We start from the raw sequence: 27,070 nt of genomic DNA, 5'->3' as shown, positions 1-27,070 counted from the left end.
ATTTTTAAAACAATTATCAATTGTTTAATCACAACCACATTTTCGTTGACAGAAAATATAAAACAGCACATTTCCAAAACTTCATAAAAAACTGAAAACTGCAAATGAATCGTACCCTGACTTCATTATCACTACTGTAAACCGTTTCAGTGCTCATACAATGCCAATACAGTGCTTTCACAGTGCTCATTCAATTCAGACAATGCTCACTCAATTCAGTTCAAGACTGGTAGAAGTACAACTGAAAGTGAAGAATGATCATCGCAGTAAATTTTCCAATTTAAGTAACTGGAAAGAAGAAGCCTGAAAAAAAATCAGCGCTTCAACGGGATTCGAACCCATGACCTCTGTGAATACCGGTGCGATGCTCTACCAACTGAGCTATGAAGCCACACATTGGGAGCGAGGTCAATTAATTGAGTTCATATCTTCCCGTGAGGAGTGAAATGATGTGAATTATATATGAAATAATTCATATTTGAAGTGCAGTTGTAGATGAAAGTGAAGAATGATCATCGCAGTAAATTTTCCAATTTAAGCAACTTCTTTCCAGTTCCACTTCTTTCCATCTTTCCAGTTGCTTAAATTGGAAAATTTGCTGCGATGATCATTCTTCACTTTCATCTACAACCGCAGTTCAAATGTGAATTATTTCATATATACTTCACAGAAATACAACTATGCTACCAATCCCTAAATTTTATGTAGACCCTTCAGTTATTCTGTGTGCGATTTGCTTGTCTATCAGGTTAAATTTGTATGTATGGATGACATGTTCTTATAATGAGTCTGCCAGTGAGCACAAATTTATCCAACACTGTATAAACCAAAATCAACCCCCAAATCTTTGTTTAAAAGCTGAAATGAAAAGCACTCCGCTGATCCTACAAACAGCAAAGGAAAGCCGCAAAGTAGAAGTTTCTCTCTCTGAAATCGACACCTTATTATCTTTAAAAATATTTGGCAACACTAATTACCTCACTGGGAATTAATTTGTTGTTTTAACTGTATACTTGTCATATCGATGTAAAGCACTCAGCTGATCCTACAAACAGCAGATGAAAGCCGCAAAGCCTTCACCTATTGCCTGTGCGACGTACTTGTCTATCTAAACTTGTATGTATGGAGGTTATGTCCTTGTTATGAGTTTGCCCGTGAATGCAAATTTATCCAATACTGTATAAACCAAAATCCACCCCTAAATCTTCTTTTAAAAGCTAGAATTAAAAGCACTCTGCTGAACCTAATTGTCTCATTTACTAACTCCCAGAGTGCATTTCGCTTCCATGGAGGGATAAGTCATGCGTGACATAAGCGTGATGGACCTAAGAACGATGAAACTATGAGAAATCACTATCCAAAGGAATGCAAACACGCCAGCTTAAAGTGATGACGTCACACAATATGTCATCGCTTAAAAAGGAGTTGCAAAAGATCAGCAAAATTGCAGATTAGGGAGACTGTAAACAACACTTTCCATGAGAGATTCTGATTTAATTAAGAGAAAACCTGCAGACAGTTTTTAAAATTGATTCTTTCATGACTGTGACTTGCATTTGTTGGTTCATGGTCATCAATTGTATGATTTTGAATTTATTTATTTAAATAGCCAATTAAGCCAGTGAAATTACCAATAATTTTCAAGACCTGTAATTGCAATGGTGAAGATGAAATACGAGAAGCCTACAAAATACTTTATTCTCTTGACTGTAGTTATAAAGAGGGTTCAATAAGGTTGTGACTTTTATGGTTAACATTAGGCTTTTCTATGGCTAATGGATAGTTTCTTACCATTATGGCTAACAGAAATTTAAAAACATTCTCACTGTTTTCAAAAAGTTAAAATTGATACCCATTGTTAAAATGAATAGGAATTTAGTAACTTTTTATGTAGTATATCCGAGGTGTAAAGACCACCAAATTGAAGACATAGAGACACAGAGTGACAGTCAGAACAGTCAAATATTCTGTTAGCTCTTTCCACAACTCATAAGGCAGACGCCTCAAATTATCAGCCTTTCTGTGTACCAAAACACATGAAATTCAAGAACTGAAAGATCCCCTAAACGTGGCTGTGAATGAGACAAACATTTTTACAGGTAATGGCTCAATCTGAAATGTTTGGCAAAGTCAGTAATGCTCTGACAAGCAAGATGGTGGAAGGTGTTGTCGAAGAAGGACAAGAAGTAAAGGTTAAGTCATTTTTAAAGAAAAGTATTTTGTTATCATTTGGTCATCAGCATAAAGATAAAGTTGAACGAAATAAAAGAATATACTTTTATTTGTTATAATGATTAGAAATTATTATTTGAGCGAGTGATAATTTTTAATTTACTTTATTTTTTAACATTGCTCTCTGTATTTTTATCTCTTAGAACAGATCTGGATACTTAGGCACTATACATTGTATAAATATCTATTATTATATTATTATTATTATTATTATTATTATTATATTGTATGTATTTCTGACTTGATTCAAGTATAGCTTAAATATGAACAGGGTAACTAAATCTTGTAAAGTTTGTGTGGATCAACATCAGAATCAAGAAAAGTGCACCCATTACTATTACTATTACTATTCCTACACCTCAGTCAAAGGTATTCTGGAAAATGCTGGTGTCTAGGTAGAGAAAATCCACAAGGCATACCAATATCAAGACTTGATGGAAACATTGAAACAAGCCTTCTCTCTCCCAGTCATGTATTATGTTTCTAGGTTAATCTCTTGTATGTATCAGACTGAATTAAAAAATTAATAATAATTAAGACCACAATAGAAAGGTATAGCTATATCAGTGGTGGAAAGCTTTGTTCAAAGGTGATACAATGACATCTCTTTCCTCAATTTGTGTTGTATTTGAATGAGAATTGCAGAGTTTGAGGGAGGAGTTCCTTTTGAAGCAATGATGAGAATAAGTATTCAATTGGTTTCATGGAAGGGGACATCAGGGTTCTGAACACCGCAACATCACCAAAAAAATTGATGAGCACGGCGTCATCAGGGGAGGGCTCATGGGGCTAGACACATGATGACATTGTTTAAATGTCTAATACACGTATTGTTTTCCCAGATTTTAGAAATCAAACTGGAATCCTCTGTTATGGAAGAACTGAACGTCCCAAGGATGATTGACAAGTATCCTTTTCAGTGTTAAGTTAACAGCATGCTACTACTGTCATTGTCCAGGGAAGTGATGGACAAAACACTGACCTCCAGTCCATGGACTACCTTGATGGACTACCCCTAAAAATACTGTTCCAAATGTGTACTGTTTAAAGTTCTAAGGTGCTAAAAAAATACTTACATTGCATGTGACTTTGCACTATTGTGTTATGTTTGTCCTGCATGGGAGTGTGTAGCCACCATTAGAATAATAATAATAATATTGTACTTAATGAACAACTGCAGAACACAAAGAGGTCCAAAAAGTGTAGACTTACTAAATCAAATTTAATCATTTGATTTTATCAGGCAGCTCTTTCAATCAGTATCAGCATCATACTTGACATTCTGTCGACATAATAACTTGAAAAGGCATTGAATTGTGAGTAAGGCACCCAGTGTAATATTTAATTATCACAAGTCAAGTCACTGTTAATCTTCTTCCCAGATGATTCAGTCAGCCACTGTCCCCTGCACAAGCTAAAAGATGACAACATAGGAGATGCAGTGCATGGCAGGCACGTCAAATGCATCATATGTAAAGGAAAATGTTCCAGACATCACCAAATTTTCAAGGACATGACATTTCAAGACAACACAAATTCTTAATTGTTTGCATTAGAATGGTCGTCATTGTTTTGATTTCTTTTTCTCTCTGACACTTCACACATGTCATATTATGACAGTGCAGTTTTTTAACATGTTTGCTAATTGCACAAAACCATCTTCACTTTTGAAAACCTCCACAACTCATTCTAATGGCCATTAACTATGGAGTTCCATCCCTGCCAAAAATCAAAGTCGATCACAACATTCAACTCGACAGTCTAACAATTAACTTGGCAAACATCAACATCATATTTCACTCTTCAACTTTGTACTTTGTATTACAATCACTGAAACTTTAAACATCAACTTTCAAAGTGACAGTTCAACGTTCAACTTTATCCATCAACATTCATGTTAACATGTCAACAATGATATTGACACATGGGCTGTCAGCAAAAGATGAAGTTTGAATCTCCAAGTCGAATGTTGAGTCACCAAAGGCGCACCAATCCCGCCAAAATTTAACTTGAGAATTCGACGTTCGAGTTGATAATTCAACATGAAATGTTACATGTCAATATCCGTGTTTAGCAATGAACATTGCTATTGCTGATGATGTAAATATGTTCACCATGATGTAATGTTCAATTTCTCAAAGTTGGTTTCAACCTCGTTCCCAGGGTCCTCTCTCTTCCTCCCTCAAGAAAGTACCCTGGTTGCGGCTGGTCAAGTGTCTACGTATGCCAACCAAAGCGACACAGAGGGTGGGTCCTCAACTTTTAGTCAACACTGTCTAGGGAGGTGAATGTTGCGCTGCTGTACAGACGTTATTTATTTGAAAGTGAAGTAAGTTGTTTGTCAGAGATCCTGCCTGACCAATGCTTCGTCGCTATGATCTGAACTTCTTTGAGTATGAGATGCTAATTGAGAGGGAACTTTACTTATTTTTCAGTGCTTTTTTAAAAACTGTCAACAACCTGCTTCAGATTAGTTTAATCAGTTTTTCACAGCAAGAGAATTAAGTAACCATCAAATTATCGACGGGATGCATTCAGCTAAATGAGAAGCTAGTTTCTTGGCCGAAAATTGGACTTACCGCTAAAACAGTTTTAAAATGAAAGCCGTTGGATTTTGCAAACCCGCAACCGATGTCGCTGTTGTCAAGTTCTTCATAGAATTTCTCACAGCAAGAGAACCGAATGACTATCAAACTATCGATTGGATGAATTCAATCAAATTCAAAGCTAGTCTCTTGGCCCAACACTGGACGTATCAAACTGTACACGAAGGCATCAATGTCTCCGTTGTGATTTTGCCGATCGAAAAATATAAGCTGCTTAATCAAGTTATTAGTATTCAGCACTCAGTCGTTGTTGATGTCAAGTTCTTCGTAATTTGTTTTTGCCGCAAGAGAATGGAATGACCGTCACCCTGTTGATGGGAATAATTCAATGAAATTCAAAACTACCTTTGTAAGTGAACAAATGACGTATTTAATTCTAAACGAGTGAGTAAATACCTACGTTGTGATTTCGCCAAATGAAAAATGAATTAAATTCACCGCGCGTTTCATTTATTGTTGTGGTCGTCATTTCCAAGTTCTTTGTCAATTATTTTCACCACCACAAATTCCAAAGACCGTCCAACTATCAATGGGAAAATTCAGCCAAATGCAGGGCTAACCTTTAAGCCGAACTTTGATGCATTGAACTCCAATATTGAATGTGTCAATGCCTTCGCTATGAGTCCGGCTGAGGTTACAAATTCCACTCCCTACTGGGCTCAGTAGGTGAGCTCAGTGGAGACAAACTTTAACTGTCCCACCCCTCCCTCCAATCATTTTTATGGAATCCGCAAAAATCTAGCAGACATGTGACCAGCCGCAACCAGGGTACTTTCTCGAGGGAGGAAGAGAGAGGACCCTGGGAACGAGGTTGAAACCAACTTTGAAAGATTGAACATTACGTCATGGTGAACATATTTACATCATCAGCAATAGCAATGTTCATTCCTAAACACGGATATTGACACGTAACAATTCATGTTGAATTATCAACTTGAAAGTCAAATTCTCAAGTTAAATTTTGGCGGGATTGGTGCGCCTTTGGTGATTCAACATTCGACTTGGAGATTCAAACTTCATCTTTCGCTGACAGCCCATGTGTCAATATCATTGTTGACATGTTAACATGAATGTTGATGGATAAAGTTGAACGTTGAACTGTCACTTTGAAAGTTGATGTTTAAAGTTTCAATGATCGTGATACAAAGTACAAAGTTGAAGAGTGAAATACGATGTTGATGTTTGCCAAGTTAATTGTTAGACTGTCAAGTTGAATGTTGTGATCGACTTTGAAGTGGTCATAGACACAGTGCTTTACATCAATCCTATGACAGTCAATGAGGCCCTTAATCCAATCTTCCACGCCCTTCTTGGCCCCTCCCTCTAGCTGCTCGTCCCATTCACACTTCTGACGACAGATCTCTTGAGATATAATCTTGACACTCACCGTAACTGGACTAATTAGTCCCAAGGGGTCATAGACTCCTGCTAGTAGCCTTAATGTATTCCGCTTAGTGGCGGGTAAGCCTTTGGCACACTGCGCAATCGACATCAGATCAAGAGTGATGACATCAGCTTTGTAATCCCACTCACACCCTTACACCTTCTGGCCCTTGCTTCCCAACTTCATGCCCACAGAAGACTTAGCATAACTAATGTCTTCCTCTGTCACCACATCTTGTTTATCACCAATCTGGGTTTCAGTTGCCATTTTGGCCCTTACCTGTGAATCATTTGTCAGCCATTTCCTGAGTTTGAAACCTCCTTCAGCCATTCGACTCTGAGTCTTCTGGTACAACTCCATACTTTCCTGAGCTGTTGCTCCACCACCAACAAAATCATCAACATAAAACGAATCCAACAACTGCGCTACAAACCTTGGGTCAGAAATTTCATACCTTTTGACATGATGTCGAAGTGTAGCATTCAATAACAAAGGTGATGCAGTCAGTCCAAATACAACTCTACAAAACCTGTAGACAACCACTTGGGACAAATCAGGGGGTTTCTCTACCCACAAGAAACGCAGACAATCTCTATCCTCTGAGTCAACTTCCACATTTAAAAAGGCCTTTTCAATGTCCCCTACCGGGACCACTCTATTTTCCCTGAATCGAAGCAAAATGTTGCAAAGCAAGGGGGTCAGAGGGGGTCCAACATGCAAACAATCATTCAAACATGCGACACTCTTACTCTCTTTCGAGGAAGCATCATATACCACTCTTACCTTTGTAGTAGCCGAGTCTTGGTGAACAACTGCTTGGTGAGGCAAGTAGTGAATCCTGGGGGCCTTTTCCAACTCTGCCACCTTTTCTATCACTCCCACTCGTAGCTGGTCCTGTATGATGTTCCCATACTCTTTGTGAATCTCAGGATCGTTTTCTTGTCTTCGCATCTGAGTTTTAAGATGATACAGACTGGTTCCATAATTACTGGGTAGTTCCGGGTGCCCCTCTTTCCAAGGTAAGCGAACAGAGTATCTGGTCCCAGTGAATGAGATGCTATTTTGAAATGACTCATGAACCTGGTCAGTAATCTCTCTAATACCCAGTGTCTCCAGATCCCACAATCTTTGAACATCTTCTAGACTTTCTTGCTCTTCAGCAGAGCTTGCAATGAAATTTACCTGGGTGAAGTGTACATCACTGCATGTGTCATGGCCCTTCATGGGTCCTGACAAGACCCACCCCAACTCCGTTTCTACAGCAACAGGCTCGTCAAACTTACCCCTAATTGTGCACCCTTTCTGAAATTGCCACAAGTAGTCCGCCCCAATCAATACATCTATAACCATCTCATCCCTTTCCTTACTCACATCGGAGAACCACAGCCCATTCAAGTGGGGCTAATCAGATTTTACTAATTCTACATGGGTATTTGGTATACTAGAAATTTCTGGAACTACTTATGCCTCCATGTTAATGAAACTCTCCCCCCCTATAGGACTCACCTTGACTTGGACGACGTCCCTTAGCTTCATATCCCTTGAGCGTTGCCCAAACGTACTAATTGCAAGCCAATCTTGCCTGGTTACAGGAAGCCGCAGAAGCCAAGCAGCTCTGGCTGTGACAAAGGAATGATGACTGCCGGCATCAAATAAAACTCTCACCCTCTGTGGCTGACCCTCCCCGGTGATGACTGCACGGGCAGTCTGTAGGGCTACATGATCCCCCACACCAACATGAAAACTACTGGGGCTAGTAGTGGTAGGGGTAGCCTCTGGTCTAACTTCAAATTCACTGACTGCTGGCTTATCCTGCTTATCACAAATTGAAATGTGGTGGGACCACCCACACTTGTTACATAATTCAATCGACTTACAATCTTGGGCTAGGTGTCCCCTTTGCACACATTTGAAACATCTACCATACTTAACTAAAATGTTCTTACGTGCATTCACATCGCTCACTTTCTTACAGTTCACTGGTGCGTGTCTCCCAAGGCAAAACGCACAGTTCTCAACTTCCTGCTTTGTGTAAAATGTGTTGCTCTCCTTCCTGTTCTGCGTATTTCCACCTAAGGACACTGCATAGTAGTGGTCTTCCCTCAGTTCTAACTCCTTTAAGAACGCGCTCAACAACTCCTCCATTGACCAGTTCAGAAAGTCGGCTCCCCTCGTGATGGTCAAGCAAAATGCTTCAGACAACTTTTGCAAAACGGCGGGAACTACCACTGCTGCAAAGGTAGTTTTGTCCACTCCAAGTGCCTTCAGGGCTCTAAAATGAGCACCACAACTGTCGTATAGTTTCCTCAAACGAGATGTATCTTTATCGCTGAACACCGGCACTAAATTTAGCAAGTCATTCACATGAGCATGTTGTATGGCAGTTTCTTTACCGTACTTCCTGTTCAGAACGTCAACGGCGTCCGCATAGTTTGCTGCTGTCAGGGAGAAACCCGTGATGGTGGCTCTGACCAGTTCAGTGACTAAACTTCGCAAGTAGGAGAATTTGTCGACGGCTGTTAGACTTTCGTTTTTGTCGATGGCACTTTCAAAAGTGTCCCAAAATTCTTGTCATTCTTGGATCTTCCCGTAAAATTTCCTTACTTCGAGCTTGGGGAGTCTTGCTTTCGCCTTGCTTTGCTGAGGGATTCCTGATGCCATGTTTGAATGAACTTGAGCGGGCGGTGACAAGGCACTTGGCTGAACTATCGGTGGTGGCGGATCAAATTTACTCATCATTTCTTCCATTCTCATCACGATATTGTTCAATTCTGCTCGCACTTCATCACTGTTCTCAATTTCTTTCTCGATATGCTCTTCTACACCTTCGGCCGTTCCACTTGCAATAAGGTCAATAATTTGGTCATCCAATGTTTTGAGCGACTCTATCTTCAGTCGCATCGACTGAATCGATTCTTTCAACCAGAATTTATCCACTGGATTTTCTTCATCACTCAGCCTGTCTTTCAAACGATTAAGAAGTTTCGTCGTAGATCCTCTATGGGCAGCTCTGATTTTAACTTTCTTCGCTATGGCTTCGACAACTGACATATTTTCAGTCTGCGCACGTGTTCAATCTTGTCGACGTCTTCAAGCTCGATTATCTAGCTCGAGGGACCACTGTGATAGAAATCCACACAACTTAGGACTTCACAAATCTTTATTTCCTTCAGAGGACTGTATACTTTCTGTACTTCCACAATCTTGACAATCTTTTCAACACACAAGTTTGTGTTCTCTCTCACATTTTACAATCAGAAATCTAGAACCTTCTCACCCTCTCTCACATGACTTATATGTCAATCAACTTGAAGCATGTGACCAGATATGTGACGTGTAACGCAACTACGGGTTTTGGACACCTCCTTCCCTCCTCCCCTCCTCCCCTCCTCCCCTCCTCCCCTCCTCCCCTCCTCCCCTCCTCCCCTCCTCCCCTCCTCCCCTCCTCCCCTCCTCCCCTCCTCCCCTCCTCCCCTCCTCCCCTCCTCCCCTCCTCCCCTCCTCCCCTCCTCCCCTCCTCCCCTCCTTCCCTCCTCCCCTCCTCCCCTCCTTCCCTCCTCCCCTCCTTCCCTCCTCCCCTCCTTCCCTCCTTCCCTCCTTCCCTCCTTCCCTCCTCCCCTCCCTCCCTCCTCCCCTCCCTCCCTCCTCCCCTCCCTCCCTCCCTCCCTCACTCCTGCCTTCCCTCTCTCCTTCCTTCCTTCCTTCGTTTCTTCCTTCCCTCCCTCCTTTCTTTCTTTCATTTCTTTCATTTCTTTCCTTCTCTGATCCACCACTTCCAAAATAGGTTAGCTAAGTATTCTGCTTGCCTTCATTGTCACCTACAATATAAAAAACTCCTTCTCAAAGATCCCAGGGGCAAGCTGGGACAGGGTCACAACTGCAACAGATGATTTGGCATAAGGGGTTCTTTGTCCATGGGATGGTCACTATTTTGGGTCAAAGGTCTACTGTTTAGGATGTTTGTTGCTTCCATTAGAACAGTCAACAGTACTTCATTGGTAACACTTGCTGTTTCAAAAGCGCCTTTAGGATTTGGTGCACAGATGTTATACACGTGTTAACTCCCTCTGCACATCGATGTTATTTCAGGAGGTTGGAAATGTGCATGTACAAGAGATAAGTTTTTATTTTATAATAACATTAAGAAGGTGAATGGTACAGGGGGAGAGGGAAGCTTGCATTTGTTAACCTCGAAAAGGTTGGTTCTGTTTGGTACATGTACATGTATGTACCTTTCAGATTTAATTGATTTTGAGGGTATGTCAGATGCTCTTGTAAACTGATTTTAATGAACACATCATTTTGCCTTTACTTACACAAGATACTTTGGAGCTTGTATGCAGCCATCTAAACACTCATCTACAGGTTACTACCTTATGTTATTTGTTGCTACATGTAGCTCTTGTAGTAATGCAACTAGCGAGCAGTATCCATGCCATATTTGTTTCAGGTGGGAACCATTTCTTCTGATTTGTTAAACCTCGAGATCTGTGGTTGCTCTAAGGACAATGTGCATCCATTGATTATGGGTTCCCTGTAAGTTAAAGATACCTGACCATGTTGAAGTCATACTGTACAGAATATAATTTATTTGCCAATAAATTAAAGATACCGAGTGCCTGTCCAGACCCTGAAAATAAAGCAAATGCAGAAGATAAGTTGCCCAGTTGATTTATTAAAGATACCCGACCATGTTGAACATGTACTGTGCCGGGTATAAGTTTCTATAAATAATATTAAGGACTCCTTACCATGTTGAACATGTACAGTGCAGAAGATAAGTTGTCTCTAAATTAAAGACTCCTTACCGTGTTGAACATTTACCATGCAGAATTTAATTTGTTTATAAATTTAGGACCATAATATATAAAAATGGGTTTGACACTGGTCTAAAAAATGTTGAAACAAATGTTCTGTTAAAAACAGTAAAAAGACGTTTTGATCGAAGAACTTTGGTCTTAATCTGTTGTGAATGGAAAGTGTAACAATGGATTATATGAAAATGGTCCAAAATTGTGCAAATTAGCCAGGTGTGTGATCATGAGCAGATTGCAAATTAATGAAGCGAAGTGTAAATGTCTGGAATGTCCACATGGTCATGTATTCTCTACGTTCTGGTCTCTTTGGGAAAACCATGCTTCCAGAAAAAGTCTTTTGTGGTGATTGTTACATGTAGGTCTGTCAATGATTTTTTTAAAACATTATCGGAATCCATGTTGTGATTATGTTGATAAACATGTTGGGAAACCTTTGAATTAGCGTCAAAAATACAGACTGCTCTTTTGTGTTCTGAAATTCTAGTTTTAGCAGCTCTTTTGGTTTGGCCATAATACATGAGGTCACAGTTTGACCAGTTTATCTTGTAAATAATGTTCCTGAACATGTATGGTGCAGAATTTAATTGGTTTGTGAATTAAAGTCTCCTACTGTGGAGAGTATAAAGGCATAAGTTCTCTATAAACTAGATGCTACAAGAGTGTTAAATTGGGCTTCGTGTCACAATATCAAATCATATTGTACAGGTATTGAACACAGGAAAAACAAGTGAAAGAATCAGGGTGTTTAACACAAAAGTTAAGCTTGCATGAAATATTTACTCTTCAATATTCTTTTTATCCAACTACACATTGTTTACAAAGATTCTTGATCAGTGTTTGTCTTAGCATCATACATGTAGTTTGTTGTTAACTCAGTAGTTCATAGGTTTGCCAGTGTTTCCGTAGTTTGATCTCATACATGTTCATGTATGTGCCCCATTTGTTATATCTTGAGACCTAGCACAAACTTTGCTAATTTGGCTATATTCGTGGACCTATCCATTTTGAAAATGCTTAGCATCTTTGTAAGTGAGATGAGGGTATAAGGCATGATTCTTTCTAAAGCCTTTTTCACAAAACACAGCATTCTGTAAATTATGTTGTTCACAAAGAGTGACCACCTGATTAGCAAGCTGTCGTCGCAATTCTCATCTCCAGTTTCCACGTTCTACACTAGGCCCACCTGGGACTATGACCCCCTATTTGGCAACCAAGACAAAACGACTTGCATTTTTAGACTTTGGCTTTCTCTTGGAAGCCTGAGTTGAGGACTCTTTTCCGTTTTGAAGATGTACTGTGCAAAATACAAGTTGTCTATAAATTAAGGACACCTGACCATGTTGAATGTGTACTGTGCGGAATATAAGTTGTCCATTTATTAACGATACCTGACCATGTTGAACATGTGTTGTGCAGAATATAAGTTGCTAATACATTAAGAACAACCAATCATGTTGAATGTGTATTGTGCAGAATATAAGTTGTCTATAAATTTAAGATACCTGACCATTTTGTCTGTGTACTCTCATTTTGAGTTCAAAAAGATATTGTTTCCTTTGAAGTAGTGTCTACTTTTGTCAAAAATTGTTGAAGCTCATCAAAATTTGTTTCCGCGGCTTTTGGGCACTATATTTGAGTGTCCATGCATTAGCATGAAAACTGATTTTCTTTCTCTCGTTGAAATGAAGTGGTTTTCAGTAGAAGCAAACTACATCAAGTATAATTTATAATCCATATAATAGCTATGAACAATAATGAAGGAAAAAAATTGGTAAAAAAGGAAAGGAATTAAATGGTTGTCACTGGCTAAAAATATGTGGTTATCGGACGTTTCGGCCACTACTGTTGCCTTCTTCAGCAAAAGATGGAAAATGCAAATGTTAAACGGCGTCCTGCTAGAATATGTAATAGATGTGTGATAAAACTAAATGAGCAATAGTCTCTAGAGTATTCTTAATGAGCGTAAAAATTCTTAATGCCATTGTACACGTTCGGTAGCGCTATGTGTTCGTTTATAGCGTTCCTGTCTCGCACGGAATGCCAAGCTTCAAGAATTAGTCTTTGTTTCCATACTGATGATCTGTCGACAATTTCAACGTTCTCCAAATCTATTTGGTGACCGTTGAGCATATGGTGTTTGGCCAATAAAGAGTTTTTGTCCGATGTTGCTATAGCCTTTGCGTGTTCTTTCATACGTGTTTTTAACGCGCGTGATGACTGACCAACATAAACACAGTCACAGTCTTTACATTTGATCTTGTAAACAATGCCTCTGGAAGCCTCTTTCTCGATCTTGTCTTTAGGTTTTTTGAGTATGTTCGAGATGGTACGAATAGGTTTATGGGCGACCTTGATATTGAAACCTCGAAGAACGTTTGCGACTCTTTCGGAAAAACCTTTGGCGTAGGGGAAGATGACAAAACCACGATGGTCGGTATCATTCGTTTCTTGTTGTCTACTCAGTTGGCGGCCATTGTGAATGAAATTTGCAGGGTAGTTATTAGCGGCAAGAGCTTTCGTTACTCGTTTAGTTTCCCGTGAAACTTCCTCCTCCGTGGAAGGAATGTTCCTTGTGCGATCCATCCGTGGAAGGAATGTTCCTTGTGCGATCCATGAGAGTACGCACGACCGAGTGTTTATGCTGAGGATGGTGGTGTGATTTGAAATCAAGGTAACGGTCGGTGTTAGTAGCTTTCCTGTAAACAGACACAGTGATCGAGCCATCTTCTTGTCTCGTTGTTTTTGTGTCGAGAAAGGCAATGGAACCTTCTGATTCTATCTCGATTGTAAATTTGATGTGAGGGTTGATGGAATTGAGATGTGAGTGGAATTCATCTACGTGCTCTCTTTTGACACATACGTGGCTGTCATCTACGTATCTAAACCACCATTTAGGAGGATTAGGGGTCGATGAGAGAGCCTTTTCTTCGACATGTTCCATGACGAGATTGGCCAAGATGGCGCTGACTGGGGATCCCATCGGACAACCGAAAATTTGTTGATAATGGTTGCCTTGGAAAATGAAGAAATTGTTGTCGAGGACAAACTGTAGAAGTGTCATGATATTTTGGATAGACAAGTTGGTTCTTTCTGGTAGTGATTGGTCAAAGTCCAGTCTCTCTTTAACTACTTCGATTGCTAGGTGGGTTGGAATGCAAGTAAACAGTGACACGACGTCAAAAGATAGAATCTCGTCGGGATCTACTGACAAGGTGCGGATCTTTTCGACAAAAGATGCACTGTTTTTAACTGTGTATTTATTATTCTGAAGTGGCGACAAGATGTTGGCGAGGTATTTGGATAGTTCATATGTGGGAGATCCAATGGCACTCATAATTGGTCTGATAGGGACGTTCTCCTTATGGATTTTAGGAAAGCCATAAAAAGACGCTGGTGTGGAATCGGTGCTGTGAAGTTTGTAGTAGAGCTTCGGTTCCAGCTGTTTCTTGCTGCTGTCATGCGAGGCTGGCTGATCTTTAATTTGTAGGAGAAGATTGTTGAGGGATTTTTCAGTGCTCGATGTTGGGTTCCTTCTTTTGTCTGTTATCTTGTGGTAGGTTTTGTCGTCGTTTAGAAGGTTGTTTATTTTGTTGGTGTAATCGTTGGTATTCATCATGACTACGGCTCGGCCCTGACAGATCATCAGTATGGAAACAAAGACTAATTCTTGAAGCTTGGCATTCCGTGCGAGACAGGAACGCTATAAACGAACACATAGCGCTACTGAACGTGTACAATGGCATTAAGAATTTTTACGCTCATTAAGAATACTCTAGAGACTATTGCTCATTTAGTTTTATCACACATCTATTACATATTCTAGCAGGACGCCGTTTAACATTTGCATTTTCCATCTTTTGCTGAAGAAGGCAACAGTAGTGGCCGAAACGTCCGATAACCACATATTTTTAGCCAGTGACAACCATTTAATTCCTTTCCTTTTTTACCAATTTTTAACATGCCTGGCTACACACCGAACATTAATAATGAAGGAATTTCAGCTCCTCATAGTGCTTCTGCTGCTGCATGCTTGGCTTCCCTGATTAGTGTTTGTTAGATTGTGTAGGACCATACATGTGGCTCATGAACAAATTTATTTTGTAAACATAGATTTAGTTTGAAACATACAACCAACCTTTGTTTTTAAAAAGTAGTTCAGACATTTGACTCCTGTTATGATAAAATAAATACATGCCTTCCTCGTAAATCAGTTCCTGAAATTATAATTCTGTGACGAAAACTACCAGTCTGGTTTATCCAAAGACTGTCTGAACAACATGCACTTCAGAGATGCAAATCGTATTCTGATGATTTACTACGTTCTAGTACTTGGGATGCAAAAGAAAAGAGGGCAGTAAGGGCAGTAATTACATGTACTAATACACTAAAACATATTCTCATGGATATCATGAATGGTTCATGTATTGTCAACTTCAGCAGTCACAACTTGTGCCGATAGTTATTAAATAAAGGGATACTGTGTATATTGAGTGCAAGGGTTCTGTGCGACCCACGTAGTGTGTGATGTATAGCTTTAGATGCAAGTGGTTGTTTTATACTAACTGTTCATTTTTTAAAACCCTTTTTCGTTTTGTAGTAAAACACTGGTTGTACTCCTTGTTGGGCACCTTTGCCGAAGTATTTCCAGAATTTATGCTCAGTCACTCAGACCGGCTTGTTTCTATTTATATCAGTGTTCTTAAGTCACAGGTACATGTACTGTTGAAACTGTGTCAAACATAATTATGCAGTGTTAGTGCCTTTTAGTACAGAATGCACTATTGGGGTGGTTCAACAGGCTGTGGTCTACTAACTTGTCTGCCACTATGGTATAACCTTTAGTAATTGAATAATTAATTAATATTAATTGATTATTTTTGCGGACAACGTGGTGTGCAGGAGACAATAACTGTGTGCTCTATATTTACATAAAACATGGAATATCTAGTGGACATTTCTTCTTGTTGGATGTCGCTTTTGTTTAGGACAGCCCTGTGTGCTTTCTCTCAGTCTGTAATCTTTCTAGAATAAAGTGCTCTGCTTTTAACGCATTGGCAGAAGATTATTCCATGTTACCGTCCACTATGTAGAAAGTCTACTATGAGTAAAAATAGAATTACATAGGAAGGATGAATTTTACCTTGTGGTAGAATGGGATGAACTTGTTTTAATCTGTTGGTATTGGCAGATGACAAGCAAGGCCAAGAAACCAGATATGCCTATTATTGCTGGATGCTTGAGAGGTTTGACTTCCTACCTGACAAACTTCACACAATCTGTTGAAGAAGGTTGGCTTAACCAATAACTTTAAAATTTACTTTGCAGTATTCAGCAATGTTGAAGTAAAAAAATTTTGTGCAGTGGAGTTGTTGCTTGAGCTCACAATCCTCAGCTATCAGGTCTGAGAGAGAGGCAATTAGAGGAAGGGCTGGAGATATTTTGTTGGATTTTTGTTTGAAGAATATTTCCTATTGTAAGAAAGTATTTATGTACTTGTACTTTCCAATAAGACATGAAGTGAATTGTTTTTGTAAAAAGACAATATACAAAAAACTAGTTGATGAGAATTAAACGAGATGTGACTTTAAGAGTTACTCAGAGGGGTCTTTAAATTATTTTACAGATGCAATACACATCTCGCATTAAGTACAGTGGAACCCTACCTTGGGGCCACCCCATTGATACAGCTACCAGTTGTTATCATGGCCACTTTATTCTGGCCTGAACAAATGAACAGTCAGTCATTTTCTTGTATAGAAAATCCCATTAAATACGGCTACCCTGTTAATATGGCCAGATTTCTGTGGCCTGTTGGGGACCAGATTAATGGGGTTCCACTGTAAACCCCCAAGATATTGATTCTGATGTTTTTAGCCATATATTGGTGTCTAATTAAAGTCTCTTTTGTGTCTTTTGGAAGGCTCTAGGTATGCCAAAGACATCTACAGCTACACAATAATGGCTATCAATCCACAAGTTAGTATATGTTGTTCGCTGCACTAACTTGCAATCAGTTGATAAAGCTAACAATTTTTTTACTGAGCTCAGTGATTGTTTAATTTTTTTTCCTGGAAATCAAGTCATGTCTAAATCAATCTTGTATCTTGAGGTTTGTGCCAAAGTTGAGGAATCAAAGTGGCTAGGAGCCTCTCAACTTGGAAAATGGATCATCTGTAAACAGTGGCAAATTTGATGCCCATGAACTGAGTTTTTAATCCGTGGTTTATATGTCATTTATAAATTGGGGGTGAAAAATAAAGTTAAAGGCCACTGGCATTGTGAAGAAATAGTGCAAAATGCAATGGTAAGAGAATTCATCAGGAGATGTGACACCGTTGGAAACATTCATGAAGTTATCGTTGATCCTTGTGGGAGACGATACCACAAAGAAAGTACTGCTTCTTATCTGATCACCAAATTTATCAAGTAATAAAATTCCTGTATTGCGGGTTCTCATGTTCTTTCTTTTTTTTTTCATTCTTTGTTTTCTACTTGCCAATATCAGTGATTTTCCTCCCGTTGCATTTACTTTCTGGCAGCTTCTTTGTCTGCGGCTTAGCCCGTCTTTTGCTCCATGACGTTAAGGTGGGGGTCGACCTGAACTTCCGTAAAAAATTCACATTTTTTAGTTTTTACCAGAATTTGAATATTTGATTCAGAAGTTTTATTTTGAGAATTTCTGTTACTGTAAGTTCAAGGTTTCTTTCTCAAAATGAGTTATTTTTGCCTTTGAGAAAAGATATTTTGAGAAGGATTTATCCAATTCAGCTGAAATTTTCAGGATTTGTTGTTCTAAGTAACTTTTTGTTTTAGCCCATTGACTCCCGTGCCACCCATAATCAGCCGTGATGAGCCTTGGCCTTTGTTCCACTTCTGACGTCATCACCTTTGACCAAAATTGGCATCATCTATGTTCAACTTCTGCAGGAGGAAAAGATCTTTCCAATGATACCCAGATCAGAGTGATTGGCTCAATGAAGCCTTAAATATGCACGAAAATGCTCAAAAAGTTGAGTGAAAAACTCAGAGTGAAATTTCATGTGACTACATGTGGCTACTCCATGGAAAAAATTGCCTATCTCGATGATGCTTTCTAAGAATTTTTTGAACTGGAAGCAAACCCAGTAGAAGGTCAATCACTGCAGCAAAAAGAAAAGAAAAGGACAAAAAGGAAAGGGAAAAAAAAAAAAAAAAAATCGAAAAGCCTAAAGATATAGGTCACGTTATGCTAGTGGAAAGAAAGGCATGCTGTCATGTTACAAATGCCTTTTTGAGTAGATTGGAGCTAATTTGACCCATATCCAGCCTGAAAATCTCCAAAATGTCCAAATGTGTTTTTGGCAAAAAACACCGGGAGTCAATGGGTTAAGCATAAAACCTTTCCATCCAGTGCATTTTGACAAAGTTACATGTATGCATTGAAATATATGCTGGATTTTCTGTATCAGATTTGACTGGTCACCATTTCATGTGCTTTTCACTTTTAAAAAATCTAATATATGTTTAAAACTTTAAACTATTTTTCTTCTTTTAAAAAATGTAAAAATTATTCATTTTGATCAGTTCCTTAGGAGTTATCTTTTCTTCAAGCTCTGGCATTCCCCAGCAGGTGGCAGATTTACAATACAGTTCTAGGGTGCAAAAATATTTTTTTTCATAATACTTTGTCATGGTTTGGAATTTAATCGTAGCCATGAAAAAAGTTTGAAAAAATGGTGTGTTTTCATGTGTACCCTGCCCTATGGAGAGTTTGGCTGCCCCATTGATACGGTCGTGTATGTATATATCTTTGATCAGATCTAAAACTGATCTTCAGTTGGGCGTTTACAATTGTAGGTTCTGCGGTCTCAATTCCAGGTGCAGGCTTCAAATTTTTTTGTTTCGTTCTTATCTTTTGAGAGAAACTAGGTCCGGTGTGGCACCACTATGCTACAAGGACAGGACCGCGGCTCGTCCAATCAACAAAGCTAAGCCCTATTCGGCGGGTTTCCTTTATTGCTGGGTGACCAAATATGAATACCCCTTGCTGTAATGATTTCTTCAATTCTTTTTTTCCTCTTTTCTCCTTCTGACTTTCCAAGGCGATATCAGTGAATGCAGAACTTGCATCCATGTGCACTGTCTTTTCTGCTATTCATTAACTATTTCTTCGTATCAGCTCATTAATATTGTGATTTTCAATATCTTCTTTTTCGGCTGTTCAGTACAGTCAAACTTACATTATATGAATATTTAATGCGACAACAGTGGGAAATGTGCTATTTATATAATTAACTTCTATACATAGAAACGCTAGTGTGAAAATCTATCCACTGTAGATTATTTCTGTGGTAAGATATTGAGTACTTGTGTCATGCGAAGAACAAATGAGAAACATTGCTTAATATGAAAATTAAAACTGATCACTCCATGGGAAAATTGTTGCACCTTCAGATCGAATATAACTTGAACTTCGCTACAACTGCGGAAGTCTTATACACTGGTTAGTGGATTCAATCACAAAAAGTCTAGCAGGAATCGAAGGAAGGAGTGAATCTCGCACCTATTTTTAACTTGGATTTTTCAAGTAAAAAATAAAATTTTTGCAAAACAAACATAAAGTTGTCAAAGCCAACCATTTTTTCATGTAGATCAATGGATTGGAATAAAGATTTGGTACATGTTGCTATAGTAATACCTTAATAAATATAACAACTGACTTAAAATATTTATTTGCTTTCAGGACAGTCTGAGTCGTTATGATGTACCAAAGGGTAGGTGTAAGGCAATTATTTATAAATAAGCCTTGGGTCAAAGATCTTTTTTTGGGCCGTCCCGGAACATTCCGGAACATCGAATAATTATCATAATTACGCGAAAAATATGTAAAATTAAATTTTAAAAAATCAAATCAAACAAAAATAAACTGGTATCAGCTCGGAAAATAGAAACAAAACAAAAACATAAGAAAAGGAAAAAAGAAAGAAAAATGAAAGTGACTGCAATGAGTGAAGGCTAGCAACTAAGAAGAGTAATCAATTCCTTCTAGTCGTTCACCGCCAGTTTAATTACGTGACTGTCCTTTATTCCCAGATTTCGTTCTTCACAGAAAGGTGGTGGCGTTTGAGCTCCTTAATCAGACCTAAAAGTATGGGTACACGAGTGATTTCTTTGTTCAATTCATTACGTCAATACAAAGATATGCGTATACACGATTTCTCATGAAAAATAGTTTCTCCATGAGAGAAAGAGAAACTCTTCTGCATCGAGTTTCTTGTCTAAACTAGTTCGGACTGCTCGACCTCTGATGACAGTGTAAACAAATACAAACACAAAATTTAAAAACATTCGGCGACGCGCGTGCTGTCTTGCGGGGTCGCTGGTCAAAACTTTATTGTCTCTAGAAATATTTGTTACAAGTGTTGTCAATCTGAAATTGAATTCTAATTGTCGCCAACAGTTCAAATGCATCTCCTGGAAAGTGTTTGTCCAGTACAAGTTAATACTTAATTAATTAAAAATACTTTTACCGCAGGCTAAAATCTATTCATTGCTAGTTTGACTTCAGGTGCAGATCGTTATCTGACATTCGATCAAACTTAGTTTTCTATCGAGCCATTCGAACACCACCAAAGTAAACCAGAGATGCGAAAACCGCGTGTGAACGCGCTCCTCTATAAATCTTTGATTACCACTAGTTTATTAATGATAACTTGCTTGTTACTTGGGCTTCAGGAAAGGCCGAGTCTGCACTTAGTGGGTCATAGTGCCAGGCATTCCTAGGGGAGCGGAGCGAAAACTGGGGATGATAAATAGCAAAATGAAGATGGAATAGGGACAAAACTATGAATACTGACTTAACAAGCAACTGTATGATGCACAGACAAACACCTGAGATGTTGAAGAAATCAGGGATCAAAAAAGGAGACGCAATGAATTACCTGGCATTCATCATCAGAATCGTCCATGTTTGTGTTGAAAAACAGAGTGCTGAAAAGCGACGTGACAATTGGCGGGAAAGAAGAGGAGCCTACACTCATTGTGGTCAGTTGAATGAATACCCAACGGTCCCTACCCCTCTGCTACCGACTCCCCTATCCCCAATAATTTCTTCTCATATTTCAAGCTGATACCAGTTTATTTTTGTTTATTTTAGTTTTAAAAATTTAATTTTACATATTTTTTGCATAATTATGATAATTATTCAATGTTCCGGGATGTTCTGGAATGTTCCATGTTGCGGGTTTTATCGATGGCCCTTTTTTGGTGATCATTTGAAAGACAAAATATACCCAGTCTTGCTTGAGTGATTATATTTTATAGTTACAATTATTTTTACATGATATTTATGTTAGGACAAGGATATGTGCAAGGTACAGATGTATAATTTATGTTTAAAAAGACTTTAAAACTGGTAACCCTCAAAATTTATTAATTGTGTGACTTGGAGTTAAACATACCTCGGCCAAAGATTGAAAGTTATATAGGAGATGATGTGAGAAGCAACACACCCAAAAAGCAAAGAGGGAACAAAAATAGTTCACCTCAGTATAGGAAATTTTGAGGGGAAAGGAAATAAAATTAAAATAATAATCAAAGAGATGCTGCCAAATGATGATGATGATTACATTGGCCAATTTCAAACTGAAAGGCCAAAGGTGGCCCGAATAGCCATTAACATTGGGGAGGTCTTGTCTATAATGATTTTCTTTGGTGCAGTTTTGTCCTAATTCAGTTTGAAAAATTTGTTTGTTTGTTCGTCTCCTTGTTTGCTTCCTTCTTGATATTAATATTATTAGAGTTTATGAACTGGTACTGTTATGAGTTAATTTTCTTTTCTTTAAGTTGCAGTAAATAATGTAATGGATATAAGACGTGTGAACTGTAAAATATTGTATTGTAACTAGTTTTTGTGTGTGGCATTAAAAAAACAAAAGAAAAAACAGAAAAAAAATTATACAAACTGGTTGATCAGATGTCAGTTTCATAATTTGGTCAAAGTATGGTCGAGTTAATGACATTATCATTAGTTTTGGCTAATTTGCAAATTTTAATCTTTCAAATGGAACGAAAATGTTTGCTTAATTTCATCACCTTGGTGTTCTGGGAACATGTGTCTGTGGGAAAGTAAGAACAAAGGGTACTTGTAGGTGTTTGGCTTGGTCATAATTTTAGTGCTATTTTCACCTAAAATGTGGCAAAATAATTATAAGCTTATTACTCTTGTACTTTTACACAATGCCTGTTGAAAGCCCCTGTACCTTGGGATCAGGTTTTTGGCCAGGATTTGAAAAGTGGGAGTCCAAAATGTGCCAAAAAGTCTGCTCAAATGAAAAATTTAAGGCAACATAGTTATTAAAAATTACACAATTGTCTTGTTTAAGTGGCTGTCCATGGGACACTTGGACACCCATCTGACTAGAAGCCTGCTTGGGATGGTCAGTGTTCAGTTACATCCCTTGAGTAAGGTCTGGTTATTTCCTGTGACCACATAATGTAGAAATCTTTTTCTTTATTTAGCTGGCTTGTACCTGTTTGCAAAACATGCAGCTCAGTTCAAGGATTATATTGCTAAAGATCATGAGGTCAGTAAGAAAACAAACAAAATTTTTAAGTCAAGGTTTTTGCTCTTAGTAGTGAAAAACCTTCTTTATTAGTGTATTTTTTTTAAAGTGCTAAAGGATTGAAGCTTTGGTGGCTTTGTTGTTGTTTACTTGCTTTGCTGTAGATATAACTAACCAGTATTGTTTTTTTGGGTGTCATGTGCCTTCATAAGGTGGTTGACAACAATTTACAATTCTTTCCATCATTTACACCTTCAATTGATGGATCCATACTTGTTACTCTTTAATTATCATATGATCCTACGTTAATGGCATCACACAAATGCCGAGTCATTTGTAAACAAGTTGTGGTCTTTCTTTTTATATAGCAGGTTTAAAAACACCCTGAAGCCTTAGCTGTAAGGCTTGAAAACAAGCTCGGTGACCCCCATTTTTTATCATTGAATTGTGATAAGCATGATAAGATGCAACTGTGTGCAAAGTTTAATTTTCAGAAATTTAAGGTGGCTCTAAATGAGAGTGTTTGTAAACTTTGCAGAAGGTTCCAGGTACTCCAGGCCTAGGTTACACCAAAAACTGTATTATATGTATATATGCCTATGCCACTTACTTGTATCTGGAGCCATGACTGGATGGCTGGATTTCTGGCTATTTTTTAAAACCAGAAAATGTAAACTTATTGAATTAGAGTTCCCCGGAGTCTTGTCCCATGAAGCAAAGGATTAAATGCTCTGGTGTTGAGAGTGATATTTTAGATTTTAATTTTTTTTGGTCCAGGTGATATATGAAGCATTTTATCGTTGGTGTAAGCATCAAAACAAGGAATTAAGCTATGCTGGATATGTAGCCATGGAGGCATTTCTGAAGCAGGTACCTATATTTGCAGGGATTATGTTTTGCTTATTTGTACTTGGTTGCTGTGTTTTTCTTGACCAGCTGTTGTTTATTGATCAATAAGTTGTTATTTTTAATTGCAAAATTGTTCAACAGACTTCCTATCGAAAAGAAGATCAATAAGTTAACTGAAAATGATGCATGTTTGTTCCCTCGTGCAGACATTCTAACAGGAAGTAAATTTGAGTATGTGTAACACTTGTATAGGGCTAGTATTTCTTGCAGTGAATTAATGAATTCTGCCTATAGTGTCAATGTCGCATTTGATGCTTTCATTACACTCTAACCATGCAGCAAAGGGAGTAAATACCATATTTATTTGAATAATAGCTGCTCCTTGATTAATCACCCTCCCCCAAAGAACTGCCCCCTTTAATATGGTGGGATTATTTTAAATAATTCCCTTCCTTTAATAATTGGTCCCACCCCATAACTCCCCTGTTGCTTTGGTCTAAGAAAAATTACGAGGAGCCCAACGGTTCCTAGCCATGAAATCCTGTATGCCCAGCACTTAGGCTTATATGAACAAAGTAAGTTTTTCCAGTTACTCCAAGGTGAAAGGTAGTCTCTTGTGGCACCCTGGCACTTCTAGAGCACAGCCCTATCCCCTTGAATAATTGCCCTTGCCATTGTCCTTTAATTATGAGCCTTCCCTCCCTATTATCTCTACTTCCTCCTACCTTAAATATCCATTTGGGTAGGATACAAGCTTTCATTTAATCATTAAATTCAACAGATAGTTTACAAAAGCACAGGTTTTTTGATCGTAAAATATTCATGGTATGGTACCTTTTCCTTTTGGGTTTCTGTTTATGGTAATAAACAACATATACACTGTAGTCCATTGAACAACTAATGACACTAAATGAAGCTACTTGTGGATCCACTTTAAGTCAGGCATCCTGCTTCAGTCTAGGTGGCTTTTCTGACACATGAATTATCCATTTTTTTTAGATGTCAGAATACTTTGTTTCGAGGTGTGGGGACAAATCAGATGTGGCAATGTTCAAGGTAAGATATTGTTTGTGCTGCATCGAAAGAAAAATGATGTTATAAAAAGTTCTAAAAATAGGACATTGGTTTATTTGCCACAGGCTGCATAGCAGGCATTAAACAGGGAAAGAGGGGGACTGGGAGAAAGAAAGAAGGCTTGCTAGAAGAACCCCCTTTTGTTCATTTCTGCATTTGCAGGCAAACGCAAAATTCCCATTTGCTAATACTCACTGAGTAACTTATTAATTGTCAGTTGCACAACCTCATCAGAAACAACCAACAATAGTCCCTGATGACGATGTATTAGCAAGTGCTTTGAGAGATTAAATCTCACTAGTGTGAGCAAATTTAAGAAAGACGCAAGCAAGAATTGGTTGTGATAGTTCGGGAGCAGGAACTGAAAAATGGGAGTTTTGTTCAACCATCGCCACAGAAAGAGAAAGACCTCCGGATCAAAGCCAGGTAGTTCGTAAAGTTGAATTGTGGTATAGGTTTCGAGTTAAGGGGATGTTTTCTTGCCCAGCCCACGGCTCAGCATGGAAACGAGGCTACACACTCGAACGCAGTTTACATCGCTATTTCTCAGTGAAAATCAGCAAAATCAGCCACTTAAGCTAAATTCACTAAATATACATCTGCTTCAATTGTAAGTGGTTAAGTATGTCACGTGATTGGTGACGTGATTTTAAACGTGATCAGTAACAAATGTGCGACTATTAACAAACGTGCGTTCGAAGGATAACAAGAAATTAACTTTCTTGTTATCGTCTTAGCAAAGCCTTTGGGAATAAAAACTGTTTACTGTATAGCACTTTTTATCAGTCTAGATCTAGCAAGCAAACAAGGCTAGTCCCTTGGAGGCAGTAAACAACATTATGAATCACTTGTAAATGAAAAAGAAAGAAAATGTTGCCATTACTCATTTCTGATTTAAGATACTGCATTATTTGGATTTATGACTAGAATACTAATAATAACGACAAGAATTATTGTTCTCACTCAGAATCAGGGTCCTCGGAATCAGAATCAGAAACGAAGTGTAAGAGAACTCTGTGCGGATTTCTACACATGTCACTGTTGGCCATGGAATAACATGCCTCTGAACATGATAAGCCTGTGTTGTTACACGAGCAGTTGCTCTGACACCCTCTCTGACATGTGCAAGCCGTCAGTTCCAACAGGCTACTTGGGGCTGGCTTTTTTGTCATGTAAACCGGCTTCAGTGAGGAGTCTTCCCTCACCCATCCATTACTTTCGGGCTGCGGGAAATGCTAGATTGCAGTCAGAGCCTTTCTCCAAACAAACGTCTGATAGTTAACTCTTTTCAAGTGTTGCAGTAGGCTGTCAGATGTGGGTGGGAAAAGCTCGTTCTTCTACTTTCTGTTTTGACAAAACAGGAAATACCTCAACTCATCCACAGTGCGTGGTTTCATCCTTGAGCTCAGGTAGAGATCACAGATAAAAGCTTCACACTGGGTGTCGGTGGCATCACCCAGGTTTTGCTGGGAACCTAGAATACCTAGACGGTCTTGATGCTGTTCATTGCGTAATAGCACTTGCTATCCCTTTTTCTTACCGATTCCGGTGAGGGCGCTGGTGGAGTCGTATCCAGTAATGGCGTGTAAGGTTGGAGGGGCGCGACACATTTTTTCGCCAACCTCTTGCGATACGTCGTGAACTGGAACATAATGGAGACGGTCTTTTACGCCAGTTTTGAACCAAAATTCGGTGCAGTTGATATGAGAAAAATGGGATACGCTGAGAGCGAGAGCATCCGTGTCTGGTGATTGTAAGACAATACAACACTCTGGATAGGTATCTGCAAAATACTTAGCATGCAGCAGTAACCTGTCAAACAACAGTACACAAATTAATAAATTAATGATGATATAAAGTTGTTGCACTAATAAAAGGGTATTATGTTTTCAATTGGATTGAGATCGACGTCTCAGATTCAGCTTTATAGATGGGCTTGAGGAACTATTTATCTCACCTTGTGTCTGCCTCTTCGTGGTCTGATTCCAGAACGTCAACGTCTTGGCAGTGACCTCTTCTGACTATCACTGCCTGTCTGCCATTCTCAAATCCTCCAGCAATGACAAGATTCTTCTCAGGAGGGAGCTGCTGTCGTCCTAAGATACAAAACGACTCTGATAGAAAGTCACATAGATTTGTCTTGCTCTTCGGATTAGGAATATACTTCCCCCACTGAAGTGTTCAGGGAACCTCTGTGTGCACGTTCTCCTGCTTTTATCATTGCATCCCAGTATTGGTCGAAGACAATGTGAACTTCTTTGTAGTTGGTGAGTGATGTGGTGATAGCTTTAAAGTATTTGGATGTGAGTTCACCAAAAGTACCACTCCCCACTGATTTCAGTACTTGAACGAAAGCCATGCCGTTGATGAGATGAATGGTGTTTCGTGGAAAAGGTTGGAGTTGTGGGCAAACATTAACTTTGCTTTCAATAAGAGCTGCCAGGGTACTCTTGGTTGTCTTCCTCAAGCTGCCATCTTGATAAGCCAAGGAGAACAGGACAGATGAAAGCTCATAACATAGAACTTCTTTGAGGTTAATCTGCCTCACGTTGATGGCGATCAAAA

The 27,070-nt window shown here is 38.8% G+C and overlaps 1 protein-coding gene across 5 annotated transcripts in view; it reads left to right on the top strand.

The window, feature by feature from the left end:
• The window catches only part of LOC145489620 (DNA-dependent protein kinase catalytic subunit-like), a 294,091-nt gene that overhangs the window by 28,232 nt on the left and 238,789 nt on the right, over positions 1-27,070 (top strand). For 4 of the 5 annotated variants that reach the window (XM_081468622.1, XM_081468620.1, XM_081468625.1 and 1 more), the window contains exons 5-13: positions 3,075-3,139; positions 10,544-10,587; positions 15,637-15,749; positions 16,228-16,327; positions 16,960-17,015; positions 19,762-19,792; positions 22,539-22,603; positions 23,360-23,452; positions 24,431-24,487. In XM_081468622.1, the coding sequence (XP_081324748.1) occupies positions 3,075-3,139; positions 10,544-10,587; positions 15,637-15,749; positions 16,228-16,327; positions 16,960-17,015; positions 19,762-19,792; positions 22,539-22,603; positions 23,360-23,452; positions 24,431-24,487 (624 nt within the window). Of the gene's footprint in view, positions 1-3,074; positions 3,140-10,543; positions 10,588-15,636; positions 15,750-16,227; positions 16,328-16,959; positions 17,016-19,761; positions 19,793-20,773; positions 21,063-22,538; positions 22,604-23,359; positions 23,453-24,430; positions 24,488-27,070 lie in introns of those variants that run through there. The other variant, XM_081468623.1, reaches the window with a different exon arrangement.

This window comes from Orbicella franksi, chromosome 6 (genome assembly GCF_964199315.1).
Source record: "Orbicella franksi chromosome 6, jaOrbFran1.1, whole genome shotgun sequence".
Lineage (NCBI taxonomy): Eukaryota > Metazoa > Cnidaria > Anthozoa > Scleractinia > Merulinidae > Orbicella > Orbicella franksi.
Note: the sequence above shows the minus strand (reverse complement) of the source record. Positions and strands in the feature narration are given on the sequence as shown.